Raw genomic sequence first — 18,701 nt, forward strand, 5'->3', positions numbered from 1 at the left:
GTGGCTATTCACGATTTATGCAAGTTAGACACCCTTCCCAAAAGAATTTCAGGCGTCACCCCTTCTAAATATCTTCTCTAGGGCTTTTAGAATCCATCTGCCAGGTTTGGTGCTTTGGACCAGTCGGTCACGATTCCACCCATAAGCCACCAGACTAAAAGGGGCAAAAAAGAAGAAGACACTAGCCTGGCCCCCTGGGACCAAAAAACAAAAGACCAGAGAATTTTTTTTGGGATTTTCCAAGTCGTTTAATGGACAAATATAAGATCACAATTTGCAAGCCTTTGAAAATTCCACTTGATATAATAAGGTATAAAATTCCAAAGGTAACCGTGATTTTCTTTATTTGAGACGATTTGTAATGCAATGCTGTGAAAAGTTAGAGTAAAACGCTCAAAATAAAAACAAATTAAAACTACTACAAGATTAACTTGGCTAATTACATACGTCATTTGTTTTTCGTTGCCGGATGACATTTGGAGTCTTGTTTTTTTTCTCTCCAACTCTCGCGAGTATTGTAAATTCTCGTATAAATGCACAAGTCAAATTAGCTTCACGAAGGATTCGTCGAAAGGATTTTTTGTCACCACTAGACATAACGTCATCTTTTTTTTTACACATGGGCAGTTTTGTACTTTTGAACCCTATTCAGCCGAAAAGGTTCGTAAAAACGATGGAAATAACCACCATATTACTGAAGCGAAATAATGTCTCATTCTTCAAGTAAACCGTACCGGTGCCATTAAACACAAGGAACAAAATATCACCGTGCTACTGAAGTATAACATATAAAAAAAAAATGACAATTACATATGGGAGCAAATACGACAGAGCTGCAAGCGTAGGAATTTGTTTAAGCAATCTGCAATGTAAATTGCATGTGTCTGATAAATGTGTTTGCTTTTGATGACCTTTTCTACGAAGCTTTTGGGCGGTCGACAAAGTTGCAAGGAAGCAAGCAACATCAATGCCCTCGACTGTTGTATATGAGCTTGAGAGAAATTGCAAAATATAATAACACCAGCTGATACGCGTAACAGCTTTTTTTTAAATTTTGCGTGTGGTATCACACGCTTATGTTGATATTGAGTGAAATGGGGAATGCCGCAAAAGAAATCAGATTTCGAATTTTCTTTCGTTTTCTGTTCAGAACTTTTCATGAGCATTCAATAGAAACATCTAAGTAAAAAAGAATTGTCAAATAATGACAATAATTATTTTAGGGGGGGGGGGGGTCTTTCTGAACGAAAATAGAGGGCGCTCTTAGCGAATAGCCAGTGACGTCATTGGAAGACCATTGTAGATCAAGTAGGGTTAACTTGAAAATGGGTATATATACGAACAGAAAACGACAATAAAATAACTCAATGTTCTGACATTGCGTTCACAAAATAACTGCATAAATTACTACAATTCACTAAAAATAAAGGAAATTAAATTAAATTAAAACTTGAGACTTAAAACTGAATAACACTGTTGAATCAATCAATAAAATTAAACTACAAATATTATTTGTATTTTTTTAAAATATAAATTCTAACAAATAAATAGTGTTTGTCCAAGGTTTTGTTTCTTAACAATTACAGGACTAAGTCAACATGTGGGTTTCAAATCACCAATTTTGATCAGAAAAATATTCAGATTTCCACAATGTTGTCCCAAGGAAGTGACCTTTAACCAAATCAGGAAAAAAAAATTGTTCAATTACTATTACACTTAAATGTTTAATCAGGCAAACATACATTCATATATAGGTATATATTAAAAGAACCAGATTACAATATACATAAGTATTATGATAAACACAAAAATGCATAAAACCAACTATATACCTTTATTTTAATGCAACTAAAAAATGGCCTTGCATTTGGAATTCAAAATGCACGTTGTCATGGAAACAAAATCTGGCAAAATTCAAATACTGAATCTTGGGAGTTTAAGACGCAAGTCAGAGGTCAAATTAATCAAGACTTTCTGAGAAGTTGCCGAAATTCCTTCTTCGGAAACTGCATGGTTTTAATACCTCATCATCATGAATCTGATAAATTATAAGCAAGTGAAGGATCAGATTAGCATTGAATCCTTTTTATAAGAGTTGAGTTATAATGAAAAAGGTGGACACCAAAAGTGGCCTCAGATCTGTAGTAATGTTGAATAAACTAAAGGCCACATTGGAGTTGCGGCTACAAAATTAGGTGGCTGCAACTCGACTGTTGCTGGCCTGGGATATCCAAAATGTCCACAGCTGATGTAAACTATCCGTTTTTGAAAATACACATTTTTCTTAATTTTGTCCAATTGTAAAAATGTTAACAATCACAAACAGTTCATTAAAGAAACTCAATCACTTCTGTACTTATGATCAGTACCTGGAAATATTACCCTCAAAAGGCTCATGAACACTGAATTCTTTTTAAAAAACCAGATTAATTTTTTTTAAAATTGAGATCCAACTGATTTTTTTGTTTGTTTCAGGATTTTTCACATTCCACATGATATCTTTATACAAAATTCACAGAGAAAATGTCCAAGACAAAACGGAAAAAATTCAGCCCTGTGACCAAGAAAACCTCACTCAGTATAAAAAAATAAACAAAGTTAGAAAAATTGTCCGTGTATGTCTCATTTCTTTACTTTACAATTCCTGATTCCAAAGTTGTTTTCAAATATTCTGAAAAACTATATTATATTTTTTTATCCAGGCACATTTTCAATGAGCTGCTGAAGGGACCATACAGGCCTGGTTACCGGCCAAACTCGCTGGTACTTGCCAGTTGATTTCGGCTAGTACTGTAGTAGCTACAATCCCGGCCAAAATGGTTGGGACACTTACTAAGCCTGCCACGGTCACCCACTCCCCCGCTCCCCTGGTCAATGTTGTGTTCTCCAGCTGATGGAGCACACACCGCGCAATGAGAGACAACATAGAGTGGGGGGCAGGGGGTTGGGGGCCCAACGAGATTTGGCCAGGATTGTAGCTTGTTTTTTTTTTCCCAAGAATGTTTTTGCCCGCTGACCAAACTTGTTGCAGACAATGTAAAATGTATGGAGTAAATATCTTGTCGACATGATAACCCACTGACTGATGGTCTGTTCCATGTTGCTGGGCAACCTGTGGGTGTTGCTTAGCAACAGGTTTTGTTCAGCAGCTCATTGAGATTGACCTTTTCCAAGATTTATTTACAAGTAGTAACTCAGTGCCGAGTCACTGTTTTCAAGGCTTGTGAAGAAAACATCCACCAGGTTACGGCTCAGGTTATTGTGCCGCTGGCACGATACAGCAAAAAGCCCTAGCCATATGCAACAATGCCCACTTCCGACGTGGCCGGACTAATACCTCCGGAGGAAAGAGGGGTGTACTTTGTTAAATCTACATGCTTTCAGGTTATTGCAATGAAGTTATTAACATTGTGTTAAAGCTAACACAGTGGGAACACAAAACATCATTTCTGCTTGCAATACTTGATATTAATATACATGTACATTAACTTGGGAGCAAAAGGGGATGATTGGACCATCGCAAGACCATCACAAGACCATCGCAAGACCATCACAAGACCAACCCAAGACCTCCAGTCTCAATTCAAGTCACAAGCTGTTCAAATGAACTGCAACAATGGCATTCCTTTGTTATTGTTTGTCCCCTGATACTTGCAGGTGCTCTTGTGAATGGTCTTGTGCTGGTCGACTTCAACACTGGTTTGTACAATAAAGTATTCGTTATGGGCTCCGTGCACAAGGATAGTTGGGGTGACCTAGACTGGTTCCCGATCCATCCACTGTGTATTTTGTATGTATCCAAAGTCATTGGAGGCGGGGATTAGTTTCGGAGACCATCACAAGTTGAATTCGAACGTATTCGTGCGCCGACGACGCCTGACGCTCACGCGAGGACACGGTGGCTATAGCTTTTGCACATTCAGGAAGTCGTGCATACTTCGCGCACGAACCACAGTACAGTACGCGCACGCTGTGTGTCCTGTCCAAAGAGCTCTCAAAAGAGGTAAAAATGCACCCTCTTTTGTTGGCGCACGGAGCCCCTAGTGGCATTCTTCTGTACTTTGTCATGGTTTCATGATCTTTTACTTAAGAGTTGCACAAGGCACTTCTTTCCCAGGATTCCATAATGCATTTGGGAGAATTTCTCTTGAGTCTCTGGCCAAAACAAATTCAAACACAAGGTTTGAAATGTAGGGACCAAACTTTGTTCTTACAAGCTCTAAGAGTTGCTTTTTCTGGCAGATGACACATACTTCACATTAAAATTCCAGGTATCACCTTACCAAGGCATGGTAACTAAATCCCCGCCACTTAGTGAGAAGGTTGTTTGGCAGAAATGTTTGTGCCAGGGGAGACTAAAAGAAGACATCAACCCTGGAAACAAGGTTGTGAAAGGGCAACTCCCAAAACGCAGATCATTCCAGCCTGAAGGGCAATATCAAAACTTCACTGTCATTTCCCGTCAACACAAAATAACAGATTTTCATGTTTCTAGTAGGCCATTCAAATTTTTGTTTTAGAATGGCACCTGATTTGCATGCTTGAGAATGCCCATTGGGTGCGTCGCTGGAGCGAACTAAACTGTGTACAGTACTACTTAATAGCATGGCTGAGAAAAAATTGCCATCGAATTTAAGTCCACATCCAACGAATATGTTGTGGTACTTGTACATGGTACATAAATATATCATGGCGAAGTCAGTGTGATAATTGTGGTGTAACCATTCTAGCTTTTGGCAGAAATGGTTCCACAGGAGGGAAAGGAGGTACAAGTATTTTCCTTTTCAGAGTTAACCGTTTGCCGATGTCAACAACACTTTGAACTCGGAAAGTCAACTGTGCAGATTATGTGTACTTAACTGCTGAATCTGTACCATTGTGCTGGTGAACGATTACAGTTCGTACTGGAAGATCTTTGAACATCCGTTGTTACGGATCTTTTGCTTCTGGACGAGGCTCGCGCTTTATCCACACCTCCTCGGAGAGGTCAGAGTTCAAGGATCGCTTCTTACTAAGGCTGGAGTCGCTCTCTACTTTGACCAGGTTCCTCTCTGGAACCAAGGCACGGTCAGGCGTCAGCAGGTGAGTCCGCTGAGAGCGTTCCGATTTGAAGTGACTGAAAGCACCTGGGGAGCGTAGCTCCAACATGGGCTGAGAGTGACCGCCGGATCCCGAGGGTCCCGTGTCGAAGAAATAATCTCGGAACCTACGCATGGATTCTTCCTTGACTGGATCCTCGGCTGTCGGGGGGAACTGGAAGACAGTGCCGATGGAACTGGACTTCTGGGTAGGAGTGCAAGGGAGGGATCGCGAAGAGGGTTTGTTTTCCAGGGTGATCTTGGGGGACTTGGGTTCCACTTCCTGGTAAGAAGGTGGCCGGGAGTTGTCCCGGTTCCACTTCCGTTTGACCCGAAGCTTGATGGGAATGCACTTCTCTTTATCTTTCCGTTCTGTGTCCTCCTTCTCCATTTGAGTTGGGCTTCTCTGCTGCCCCTCTGTGCTTTCCGCCTTGTTACTTTCTGTGTCCATTCTTGTCCTATCTGGGGATGGCCTTGGAGACCGCATCGCTGCATATCTCCTATCCGGGGATGGTTTCCGTGGTGATGAATGCTGCCATGGGCGCACAGGCTCGGGTGCTTTCATGGTGTTGTTGTCATTATCCGGTGGGGAAGTGATGGTAGAGGGTGTTTTGATCTCCGGTGGAGATGAGAGTGTGGAGGGTTTCTGATTGGCTGCGGCTGCCTGGGCTTGCCTGCGCTCGTTCATTCTTCTCAGGTACAGCTCGGATTGGAGTGGCCGATCTGGAATGCGGACCACGTTCTCGTGATGCTGCTGCGGTTGGGGTTCTTGCTGGGCTAAATTCAGCACCCCAATCCGGACCTCGTTCTCAGTGTGAGTTCTCCAAATTGTTCCGGGGGATTGGGACATGGCAAACGGCCGGGGCAGGGTCTGGGGCAGGGTCTGGGCCCTGAGCTTGGTGACGCGGTCGTGCTCAAGTCTGGACTGTGCCTCCTGGTGGGCACGAATCTCAGCCTGGGAGTAAGTGAATCTCGGACAGGGTGCTGTGAAGATCGGGCTCAAGGCAGATGCTGGGCTTGGCATCGGGGAGAGATAACAGGGACTCGCTGGCAACGAGTGGGAGTAAAACGTGGGACGCAGGGTTACGTAACCTGGCGAGAAGGGAGGTGGTCTGGCATCGATGGGGACCACTGGGGGCTGCATGTCACTCCGCATCCCTGGCTGGCTGATACCCAGTGGCTCCGCATCTCCAAGGCTGTGAGACCGCTGCCGAACAGGAGGAGGCCGCTTCATCCCCTCCAAAGATTCCTGCGAGTCGCTTGAGGACTCACTCATAGTGCGGACTCCTTGCCGCTCCTTAGACTTCAAGTTATCATCAATGAGGATGACGTCATCAGGGGAGTTGGCATTGTTGGCGGGAGCCGACTGCGGAGGCACGTATTGTGGGATGTACTTCATGTCAGTTCCGGGGTAGTTCACCAAGATCAACTTGCTGAAGTTGAACTTGTATGTGAAGCGCTTTCCTTTTGTTTTGTTGAGGATCCTCTTGTTATAGTAATACCTAAAAAAGAATGAAACAAAATGTACTCCAAACTTTGAACATCCAACATAATATATTTTTTTGCCATCTACTCATTAAAATGGGGGGAAAACACAGGAGCAAAATTTTATAAAATAGGGAATACCAAGAAAAATTCTTAACCACTATAGGTGATATAGGGTAAACGTACCGTATGGCTTAAATTTTGACATTACTTTCGTGTTTTTGTATCTTCCAAGTCAAATTCCTAACTTGAGAGTTCTTTTCATAAACCTAGATGAAGAAGACTGTGTATACATGCGTATAAACTACACCAGAAAGGACTTCAAGAGGCTCCAATCCCAGACAATTTAAAATTACACGTTTGACGGCTTTCAGCCAAATACTTTCCCATCAATAACCTAATAGCATTCTAATCAAAAATGAACAAAGAAGTTTTGGCATTTCGACCTGCAACCTCCAAAAAAGCTCTCAGAGCCGTCAAGCCCTATGTTGGTGGTCTCCCAAAATTGTCGATGGCTTTGTTCATTGGCGCTAGTCAGAAAGTATGGTCCACAATTAGATTTGAAATGGTTCAGTTGAAGTCTGAATCTACATCAAAGCCATCCATGGACTTAAAATACCCAGAGTGCAACATAGAGATAGGTTCACTTGAGAAAGGGTTTGACGCTAGTCAGAATCTTTATCAGTTCAATAATTTTGAAATGATACAAGTTCAGTGTAAGGTAAGTATGACTCTACGTCCAAGCCACACCATGCACTTCACAGAAGCTACATTATTTGATAGTTTAGAGAGCTAGTTAGCTCCACTAGATTGAGGAGAGGGGTGAATCCACGGCGAATCAAATCACTCACCTGAGTGCTCTGCTGAGCTTGTCGTAGTTCATGTGCGGCTTGCACTTGCGGACCCCCCAGACCCTAGCCAGCTCATCTGGGTCCTTAATTAGGAACTCTCCGTAGTCGCCCTGCCAGGCGATGACGTCGCGGAACTCCTCCTTCTGCAGGAGCTCCAGGATGAAATGCCAGAGCTGAATCTGGCGGGAGCCCGGGCTGCTCTCCGGTTTGTAGGCCCAGTCAGGAAACGCCATCCCACCTGCAAATTCCAAATCATCAGTGTTAGGGGACGTCTCAATGTCGGAACGTTCCCTATCCATATAAGAACGTTCCTTTTAGGAACAGTGTGTTCTGTTCTGCTCTGTATCCAGCGTGTTTCCAACTGGAACAGGCCATTCCCATTAGAGTATATGCACACGCACAGACGTTCCCACGCGGGAACACCTAGCGTTCCTGGACTGTTCCCAGTGGGAACGACGCATGTGACCAATTGGGACAAGCGATGTTGCCTGGTGGAACGTTCCAAGCATTCCGACCTTTGAGACATTCCCTTATCGTTGGCCGCAACAAAAAGTGACGTATCATGGGTAGGTACGGCACCACAAAGTGACAAATCATGGATAGTTGCCTCACCACAAAGTAACAGATCATTTGCACGAAAGTCCGTGGAAATGTAGCAACATCTTAAAAAGTCATTTCATTTAATACATGAGAAGAGTTGCGGGCAGCTTTATCCACAACAGTCGTACTGTGTTTTTGGGTATAAGTTGCAAAATTCTGAGCAAATTCCATGGAATATTCCTTAGCATTGTTTGCACACTGTAAACTTCATTTTGGTAAGATTACACGTAATGTTGTTCGAAATCATGTAACTAAATACTTGATACAACTGGCCTACTGCAGAAAAACTGGTCAGCAATTTATCCTGGATATACTACATGCAGTGAGGTTTGCGATATAAACACCATGTGGAATAATCTCTTTTGAGAAGAAATGTGGTTCTGAAAAGAACTGGTTGGTTGTGAAACTCAACGTTCCATTCAGTATGCTCTGATCGTCTTCAGGAGAGCTAAAGGAAAGCTTGTCTTCAGGAGAGCTACATGTAAGAAATGTTGAGAGATGAACCCTTACCGTTACCTGCATTGTAGACTGGAGTAGCAGGACTAGGGATGTTGGCGCTTGGAGAAGGCTCTGCCTGCTGGTGTACGGGCGTGGTAGGCGGGTCTAGACAACGGTAGTGCATCATTTTAGGCCCACGCTGTACCCGACACGGCATCCAGGGCTGTGAGCGCTGGGATGACGAAGAAAACTGCAAAACACACAAAAAAGCAAAAATAAATTCAGCTTGAATTTACTTGATTTATCACAACATCCCAATGAACTTATAAAAATGGAGGAAGTTTCTCTTGGGGCACCTGATAAAGCACCCTCTGCAAGTATCATTAAGTTTTTAAATTCCAATTTAATGGAATGATATTTGAGGCTTTGCATAGTGGACCTTCGGGAGCATTGCTGACTGAGCTTGATGCTCAAAGGGATTGTTGCCCTACAGAATAATATTAGCAGGCATGCAACTAGTAAGTCACAATAAAAAGAGGAAATTTAAATCTTTCCAAGACTTTGTACAGAGTTTGTCTATTTTCAATGACACACATGGGAGGTCAAAAAAGAGGAAATCAGCTGATCCGAGAAAAAGTTGCATGCCTGTATTAGTTGTGCTTACTTCGCGCAATAATTGCATGAACCAGCATGAACGTATAAATACTGCCTTATGGGGTACCAGAACAATGGGAGATACCCCACAAGGAATGCCCACCGACTTCCAGGGTACCGTTTTGGTACCCCACAAGTTTTTCACGAAACAGATATATGGATTGTACTCAAAAACTAGGAATTTCCAAGGTGGGTTGATCCGTCACAAATGGAAGAGTTTTAGAAAAGGGATATTAAGTCCAAATTTCAGCCCAGGAAATTAATTCTGGTTAAAATAAGAGCATTTTGAAATAAGTGTGCGACGTTGCAAAATTTTAGTACACGAAGACAAAGGAAGTACCCCACTTCTATGCCTGTGTAAGAGTGACACATGGGTGTCAACCCCCCCCCCCCCAAGCTTGGGCTCTTTATAGTGGTCCAAAAGTGTCATCTTGTGTTAATGCGTCCATATAAAAACAAGCTATACAACAATGTTGTATTTTGGGTAAGGAAAGAAGAAAAAAAAGGATTCCTTAAGTAAAAGCTCAAAGCTCTGAGTCTCAAAAGGCTCTGTTGAAACCTGTTAAAAGAATACAATATAATCCAAACTTTTATACAAAAATCATATCCAAATTTGTTTAATAATCTACACTGAATTTGGATTATTTTCCTTGCAAATTTGACACAAGGTTTTCCAAATGTTGTCTCCTACAACCCCCAAATAAAAAATAAAAAAATAAACCAAAAAACTTTTGTTAAAAAAGACAGATGGACTTTTCTTGTTATATTATTTATGTTTCCTGTTCATTGATTAGGCCAGGTAAAAACAAAAAACAATTCTTGTCGGAGCATTTTGAACATAAAAAGAAGGAAGAGCCCTTCCCCGCCCCTCTCCAAGACGGTGATTTTCATAAAGAGTGTTCGGATTCCTCAATTCCTCGACTTTTTTTCTACTCCATTTTGAGCTTGCATACAAAGCAACAAGGTTGATTGAAACAAATGAAAGCCAAAATATATTGCAAATGTATGATCATTAAAGAAGAAGAAAAAAAAGGAGGCATGCGGGAAAAGGGAAGTTGTGGGGACGGAAAACTGTTTTTTTTATTGACCTCACTGGCTGTTAAAAAATTCAATTCATTCAACAGTCCAATGCAAACCCAATATCCAGGGGCTGCAATGTGCAAAACACCGCGTGCTTGGACGCCAAGAGATGTGTATCTGATCACAACAAATGATGTAATGTGTTTCTGATCACAACAAATGATGTAAGGCAACATTTGAATGGTTTGAAACTCTCAGATTTCCCACATAAGTTTTCTCACAGAGAATTAGAAAGGGAAGAACTAAACTTCCATATTGCATAAGTGTGGGAAAGTGTATATGAATTTACAAGCTTTGCTTTTTCAAGCTTTCATTTTCCAAGCTTTCATGTTTGTGACGATGCCTTGCCTACGGCAATAACCACACATCAACTACACATTGTGAAATGACAGGGAACAAAAAGTATTAACCCCAAAGCCTGAACAATTAATAAATACTAAGGAGTGATGCAGCCTAAGAGGGGAGATACAAAACAGAAATTTAAACCAGAATGCTTCTTTAAATTAAAAACAAATTCCACATTCTTTGGGTTATTTCTGGAACCACATTAAAGGGAATATACAACATTTGCAAACATAAAAAAATAAAACTACCAAGTTATTACGAAATGCCTTACTAGGATGTTGGTAAATGACAGTCTAAAGCATCCTGTAAAATTATGGCACCTGGTGTGAAGTCATTTTCAAGAAAATTGTATTGTTGTAAACATTTCCAACGGTGGTCGGCCGACCACCGTTGGAAAAACCTAACTATTTTTCAATTACTACTCCAAATTTACCCCTTTTCAGTCCAAATTTTGTTTGCTATTGGTTACATGTTTTTGAACGGGTGCAGGCCACTGATTGGTGTTTTTATGCAACGACCGCAATGCCTCATCCCCCAGCAAACTAACTTGGACTTAAACATCCAAGCTAACAAGTTTTGCAAAATCTATAATTTTCGAGGACTAATGAAGAAGCTGCCTTTTTTCTATTCAATACATTTAGAACGGCTACTAATTCAAAGTCTTTTCATGTGCTCTGGTCTACACGGTGGGCCAGATTTAGTTTATTTGTTGGCATTATGGCGTAATCCTCTACGACAGCACTGCCCGGCTCTTTTTTTTACCAGCCTAAAACTAGCCAAACAAGTTACAAGTGTCAGTCAGTCGGTTAGTCAGTCAGTCTGTCAGTCAGTCACAGTCAGCAAGATAGGTACAAACTGGGGCATTCCACCGGGTTGGGAAACTGCATTTTACATCAAAATATTTGGTTATATGATTTAAATTTTCAATGCATTCTAAACAATTGCTCAATAATAGAAATAATAATAATACCCTGGATTGGACATTTGGGAGACATCCCCATAGACTTGTGCATTTTTCAAACTTAAATGTGCCCTAACCCAATATTCCCTTGTCCTTTTTTCACAGATTTCGGTATGTTTACTATTTAGACCACCAGCATCAAATATAATCTTATTGCGACGTACAATTTTGCCTCTAAAGGGGGGCTGTGACATTAGGGAGACATGAAAATGTCTCCCTAATGACCGATGTCTCTCATCGTGCGAAGAAATTACGACAACGTGCCTCCTTAATGGTAGGCCTACCATTACATGTATTAATTCTTATATAGCGCATTACATACGAAATCTCAATGCGCTTTACAAAGAAGTTATTACAAAACATATAAAAAGCTCAATATATAGTACTACAATATTCCATTATAAAGGTTTCGTTTGAATGTTATTAGAATACATTTAAAAAGCTCAGAAAACTACTTATCAAAAAAAGTTGATTACAATATATGTTAAGACTCATTAGAAATGCATTAAAAATCACTCAATGTAATATTTGTCTTGGGGTGTTTCAATACTTGAGAAAGTATGAAGCCATTTGAATATACTTTGACAAAAATATGAGCAAAAATGTATTAATTCGGACACCTTGTCAATTTTACATCCAAATATTCTTTTTGTGCCATTTTTTTTACACGTATGTAAAATATTCCCCAAACTGACATTGCATATATATCACTAGACTGGACACCTAATGCACCAAGAAAAGCTTCTGTTTTGGTATAGTCATGGTTCAAGTATAGCAGAAACAATACCTTAATGTGGATGTAACGGTGTCAAAATCACTGAATGGAAGTGTGACATTGTTGGTTGACACAGTGTCAATGTTACGGCCACAACCAAGCTATCATTTCTGCTCAATTTGATACCCAACTACCATAACAAAAGCTTTTCTTATTGTGTTGCATGTATAGTAAGAAGTACATAAAGTTAATTTGGGTAATGTTTTACAGAAATTTAAAAAAAAAGGTACAAATGTCATATTTGGATGTAACATGCACACGGTGTCAATGTTACGTCCGAAATGACATGTTTGCTCATATTTTGGCACAAGATATTGAAATTATTAAAAACTTTCTGCAGTAGTGAAACTGAACTTTTGAAAAACTGAACTTAACCATCAAGGAGAAATTATCACAGCTGGCTAAAGGACTCAAAACTAATATTTAATCACGGGCTGTTATAACAACAATGCCACTGCAGAGTACAAAAGTTTCAATCAAAATAATCAAGTGTCTTTCTCAAAGTTTGTTGACGCCAACAGAAAGATAGAGAGGTCAGTATGCATGAATGATACCAGTACATGTAAATCAAAACAGGCGTGTTTGTTAAACAAAGAACCGAATAACAGCAAGGCGAATCTCCTTTGAAAACCTTTCGAAGATTGACAGTTGTTTTGCATTTTCCTCAAAGGCTCAGAAAATTTCTTTTTTTTTTAGGCTGGAAAACGCCACGAGAGAAAATGTCAAGAGAGCTACACATCATCTCGAGTCACGTAAGACAAATACACCATAAGCCAGTTATTAAAAAAAAGTTGTGCAATTAACGGGTAACATGAATCGGAGTTCTTCAAAACACCTCGTCAATGTCTGATCCTCTAATGCACTACTCACCAATGTGAAGGCATATAATAAAAGTTGACTGACCGTCTCAACAACGCTGATAAGACAACAAGGGGATAACGTTACAAGAGATCAGGAGGAATCGGCAAGTGGGAGTTCGAAGGTAAAAGTAAAAAAATGGAGCCACTAGTTCCACTCCGTCCGCCGCCCGAGCCGTCCCGCGTTATGTCAATAATTCATTATACCCACGTAGTTCATCAGTTATCTTCGGTAGCTAGCAGAATGGCCGTGGTACCACGCACGCACGCAAGCACGCACGATTCCACGCGCGCACTTTGCAGGCGCTTGTCATGGAGGCAGTCAGGTTGCCAGGACAACCAAGGAAATGAAGAGTTGATATATTTCCGTTGTCAGAGCTGATGCGAGGATGCTGGAGCGGATGGTTTCAATGAGGCAGTGAGTTTAATGCTTTCAGTGGGGCCCTCCATGATATAGGTAGAGGCTTTCCCAATCAATTAGCTCGCGCTGGCTCGTGCGCATCGCGCTATCCCCCATCAACGGCTAAAATACCATTGTTGGATCCATTCATGCTCATCTCGTGCGGCGCGGCGCATGTTTCAACTCAATATCCAATTATCATGACGTCATAGCGGGAGAGAACAACGTGCGCCTTAAGTGGGTCTTACCGGCAAACGACGTCACGATGACGTCTGTGAGGGCCGGGTCTGACGTTGCGGATGGGGGAAAAACCGTTTCATGAGTTCCGACCTTTTGTGAACCTGAAGTCTCTGAACGGAGGAGGCTGGACTAGCCTGGGAAATCCAATCCCCACTGTTGAGCTATTTGAGGGGACGATTCTCCCAGGCTCGATAAAACACACGAGCGAGGACAAGCCAAATGTGGATCAGTCGATTGTTGTTATGGTTTTTGTTCCGTTTTTATACCTTAACTGTGTCCCAGGAGGATCGTCGGGCCCACGGTTATCCAGAGACAGAAGGTGGCAAAGAATAAAAACGCACTAACAAATATATTTAGCATTTGTCATTTCTGAATAGAGTTCAGTGTCAAAAAATGGAAATCAACGACCATCAAAACCCACCCGTAATGTACACGGACACTTAAAGTGCGCACGAACTTTCTATTAACTTCCCAAACACCTGCTTAAGATGGAAGTATTATAAGTAAATGACTTCAGGATTTTTGAATCGTCATCAAGTCTACTTTAAACGTATCACGACACTGTCATCGTTAATGGGCGTTTTGGGTCGTGTACTTAATGATAGACAAAAAACAGATTTTCTTTAAGAGCGTAGTTTACGTTAATAGAGGTTTAACATCGAGTTAAACAAGTTTGCGGTAGCGCCATCGATCTCTTGTGTGATGGTGTGGCTCTAAGACGAACCTTTCTTTTGACTTTACAAAAAATCCAGGGCCGCATCCGGTGCAAAGGTGATGAGGGGGCTGCCGCTATCAACCCTGGATGATCGCCACCACGCTGCTGTGACGCTGTATGCGACAACGAGGCCAGTATGCGCTCTTAAAGACGGAAGCGCCTTGTTGGAACCAAATTGAACCAAAACCTCCGTCGCGTCTATACCGTGTAGGCAGCCGAGCTATAGACTAATTCGGCGATAGCCATTTCCTGATGATGTGGCACCAGGCTCGCGCGAGTCGCGCTCAGGTAGTATACACAAACTCCGGGCTCCTCCGACCAAAAAGGTTACCAAAAATGCGCACGCGTATCGTCTTACGCGTGCGGCATGCGATACAGTGGGTAGTACGGAAGTGCGGAAGTCTTACGTCAGTGGTCTTTAATTGTTCTGGTTCACGCGCTGATACGCGCGCTGGTCTTCACATACTATGCGCGTGAAACAGAATACGCGGCACACTTCGGTACTCTATGGAGTACCGAAGTGAGTACGTGTGTAAAAGACATTAGCGCGTGCTACCCCTGTTAAATAGTTTGGTGGTTGGCCTTTACAAGTTCCCCTTTCCTGATTTTGGGTCTTCCCCCTTTTTTCTCTCTCAACAAAAGTGTTTTTCGTCGCCACCTCAAGGGACAAAATCCAAGGCCTGGATTCATGCACAAACTCCTAATCGGCTTACAACTAACTCTGTATAATGCGCCAACAACTCGTTCACTTTTCGTTTAAGTTGCCACTCCTCGAAAATGCAGTCGTATAATAAATACCTCATATCCTAAAAGCCACTGCAGACAATATACGTTTAAAAAAATGCACCATAAAAATTCTCATAAACGTTCAAAATATGAAAACCAAAAACCGTTTCTTCACTTCTATAGTTCCAAAGATATTGGCTATTTGCAATGTACACTTATAGTCATTTTCAATAAAACTTCAGGTCAGCATATCCACGTTGTTGTTGCACTGCTGCTCGTAGCGAATGGCGAGCTAGCGACAGAATAACACAACGCTCAAGGGAATTCGGACATCGCAGGTCCCTGGTTTCTGAGAAAACGGCTAGTTTTAGTTCCAGTCTGGCAAATTATTGTGAAGGAAATCCATCGCTGTGTCAACGATAGTGTCAATCAAGGGTAGGCCTATGCAACAAAGCATTCTCGGTCAAACTACTGACGGTTAGCAAGGGGAAAAAGACTATGGCATGAGTAATATCTTAAAGGGAAAATACAACATTTGCAAACATCAAAAAACGAAATTATCAAACTATCACGAAATACCTTACTGAATTGTTAGGAACTGATAGTCTAAAGCATCCTTTAAAATCGTGACTCCTGGTTGGCTGACATTTTCAAGAAAAACTATATTTTTCCAACGCTGGTCGGCCGACCAGCGTTGGAGAAAACTGGCTTTTTTCAAAAACTGTTCTTAATTTTTCATATTTAGTTATTCTGACTTTCCTTTGCAATTGATCACACACCTGTGAAGGGGTACAAGCCTGCTAGACTAATTCTCTGACCTTACAATTCCCCAAAGTGTATTAATTGCTTCGTTTCATCTTAAGTGGGGTCAGGGAACCAGACTACAAGAACATGATAGGTTTTCTTGGTTTTTCCAGCATCTACAAGCCCAAAACGTGAAACAAGTCAGTTTAACAATATTTTATATACCATACTAATCCTCCAAATCCATTTATTTCTGAAAATTGCAGCAAAAGCAAATGTTGTACATTCCCTTTAACAATGTTGAGCATGGAAACAGAAAACAGAGTTATTAAGTTGAGCTGGTGGCAGCAAAATTGCAAAAGACTCCTGATTTTATGCAATCAAAAAGTAGCTGACCAAAATGTTGACAAACTTATCTCTTCTATGTTTAACAAAACCCAGAAGTAGTTGCACTTCGTTATGAAGAGTGAAATAATTTGGTAAACACTTACGTGCAAAGCTTGATACTGTAAGTGCGTCCTACGCTACCGTCCCGTTAGGTGTCAAAACGCTCGCCTATAGAAGTAACAGCGCCTACCTCACCACTCAACTATAGTAGCAGTAACCTGCAAGACATCCTTGCATCCTGTGCGATCGGCAGCTGAGTGACAGGAGGGTTCTTTCCTTCCTTTCTTTTCCCGGGTATGCATGATGATACGTCAGGCTCAGGCGGACAGTTATCAATGATGTTTTGAGTCTGTTCACGTTATGCGGTGCGCGCGTGGTGGTGGTTAAGTTAAGGTCGAGCGAGTACGGTGCGCATGCACGGGGGATCGGGAGCGCGTCATGTGACCGCGCTGTGTGATGTGGGATCTGCGTGGGTGGTGGTGGCTTTCTGACCAATTGTAGTTGTTGATACATATCGTGTCAGTTGTCACCGTTCTCGCCCTGCAGTTATCCCAGCTCCGTGGTGAGTTGAGGCAGCAACCAAGACGCAGATGAGAGACGTTCACATTTTTTGTTTGTGGCGTGGAAAAATAGAAAGTTTGGTGAGCTAGGTAGTAGTGAAGGGTGAAAGATGGGATATGTAAATAATAGTGGTGATACAAAGATGGTTGTGGTGATGGTGGTGATAAAGAGTTGGATGCATGATGTTGGTGGTGATAACGGGTAACAAGTAGGCCTATCAGTGGAAGCAAAGGTCACGAGGGTGGTAAAAACTTGACAACGTTGGCTGCGATTCGAGTTGCATACGGCTGAGGATATGAAGGTGGCCGTGGCTCACTGGTGGACACGTGCTGATGATGGGGTTACGATGGTGATGACAGTAGTGATGATGGTGGTGAGTGACTGCGGTACGGTAGGGATGGAGGTTGTGGTGGTGGGAATGAATATGAAAGACGAACGTCATCCAATTTACCACGTTTGAATTAAATAAACCCCTCATAACATCGCCCACAATCCAGATTTGCAGTCGACCTACTTGTGTTGTATCGTAAGTAAAGTCGTCACAAGTCATCCAATCCCAAGTCAACTCACAACCAGGCATGCAACTTGGAAGTCACAAAAAAAGAGGAAATTCAAATCTTTCCAAGACTTTGTACAGTGTTTTTCTATTTCAATGGCACACATTGGAAGTGAAAAAAGAGGAAATCAGCTGATCCGAGGAAAAGTTGCATGCCTGCACAACCCTAAGGTGTCCCATTGTTACTGCTCAAACCTTGTTACAAATTATCAATTGACTAGTGAATCGACATGTGAGCTTCAATAAAGATTACTTGATTTGACTGGACTTGATTTTAACACTGAAACAATCCACATAAGAATAAAAGATGAGCTCCGTATGTCACCTCCTTATTGTCTCGCCTGGACTTTGTTCAGGAAATTATCTCCATGTATGTCTATGTATGTCGTATTTTGGTTTAAGTTTCGTAAAATTGGTCTCATTTGAAAAGTTGAAGTCCAATTGGAACCAAACGGGGGTCATAGATGCAACGTGGCAACCTTCATATGATAATGATGTCAAAGGTCACATACCAAGGTCAAAGGTTATCTGGGGTCAATTTGTAAAATAGGCTGAACATGTAAAATTGGTTTCATTTCGAAGGCTGAAGTCCAATTGGAACCAAGCTTGGGTCATGGATGTAACATGGGAACCTTCACGTGATAATGATGTCAAAGGTCACATACCAACGTCAAATTTCATAATAATTTGGTAGTTTTTATTTTTATTTTTTTTTGCAAATGTTGCATATTACCTTTTAAAGTTAAATATCTCCACCTAACAAACCAAGCCACGCCAAAGCCACTTTGTACAAACACAAATCACTCCCGATCTCTTGAAATCCGGCACCGCCCCGAAACACAACGGACGAAATACATTAACAATTAAAAAATGTTCCGACATTTGTGCTGTGTTATCCATCACGAAAGTTACTCCTCAAATTATTATTTTTTGTTGTTAAACATAAACCCGGATACGTTCTCGCTTGCCAGCTGACATGAAAAATACCCGACGGACGAAGGGCATGAATTAGTCAGTCGGCCGCCGGAAAAGGACAAAACCGTTAAACTATGACTGATTTCCACGAAAATTCTCGACTTAAACAAAGAGCTGATTTTTTTTTGGCCGTTAGGTAGGCGTTGCCAGATTCAGACAAAAGATTCATCAATTATTTGGATTGCAACAAAAGGACAAGGCGAAACAAGTACTGGTCGTTACGTGGGATGAAAATGATGGGCTTCTTTATTTAATGATCCTCGTGGGATTTCT

The 18,701-nt window shown here is 41.6% G+C and overlaps 1 protein-coding gene across 3 annotated transcripts; it reads right to left on the reverse strand.

Moving 5' to 3' along the window:
- Positions 1 to 2,982: 2,982 nt before the first annotated feature.
- LOC119735562 (ETS translocation variant 3-like) lies at positions 2,983 to 16,690 on the reverse strand. 3 transcript variants are annotated; one of them, XM_038209314.1, is made up of 4 exons: positions 16,441 to 16,690; positions 8,531 to 8,702; positions 7,415 to 7,652; positions 2,983 to 6,580 (listed from the first exon to the last, which is right to left on the reverse strand). In XM_038209314.1, the coding sequence occupies exons 2-4, from the start codon at positions 8,667 to 8,669 to the stop codon at positions 4,930 to 4,932; spliced, it is 2,028 nt and encodes a 675-aa protein (XP_038065242.1). In that variant the 5' UTR covers positions 8,670 to 8,702; positions 16,441 to 16,690; the 3' UTR covers positions 2,983 to 4,929. The 3 variants fall into 3 exon arrangements, with proteins under 3 accessions (XP_038065242.1, XP_038065239.1, XP_038065241.1); XM_038209311.1 differs by having other exon boundaries at positions 8,525 to 8,702; positions 16,441 to 16,689; XM_038209313.1 differs by lacking the exon at positions 16,441 to 16,690 and adding an exon at positions 13,138 to 13,161 and having other exon boundaries at positions 8,525 to 8,702.
- Positions 16,691 to 18,701: the final 2,011 nt, after the last annotated feature.

This window comes from Patiria miniata, unplaced genomic scaffold, assembly GCF_015706575.1.
Source record: "Patiria miniata isolate m_02_andy unplaced genomic scaffold, ASM1570657v1 HiC_scaffold_29, whole genome shotgun sequence".
Lineage (NCBI taxonomy): Eukaryota > Metazoa > Echinodermata > Asteroidea > Valvatida > Asterinidae > Patiria > Patiria miniata.

Coding starts and splice junctions, on each gene's coding strand:
- LOC119735562 (XM_038209311.1), bottom strand. CDS start 8,669: ATGCCGTGTCGGGTACAGCGTGGGCCTAAAATGATGCACTACCGTTGT. Junction 7,653..8,524: donor AGTCTACAATGCAGGTAACG/GTAAGGGTTCAT, acceptor TGGAATTTGCAG/GTGGGATGGCGTTTCCTGAC. Junction 6,581..7,414: donor AAGCTCAGCAGAGCACTCAG/GTGAGTGATTTG, acceptor ATTCTTTTTTAG/GTATTACTATAACAAGAGGA.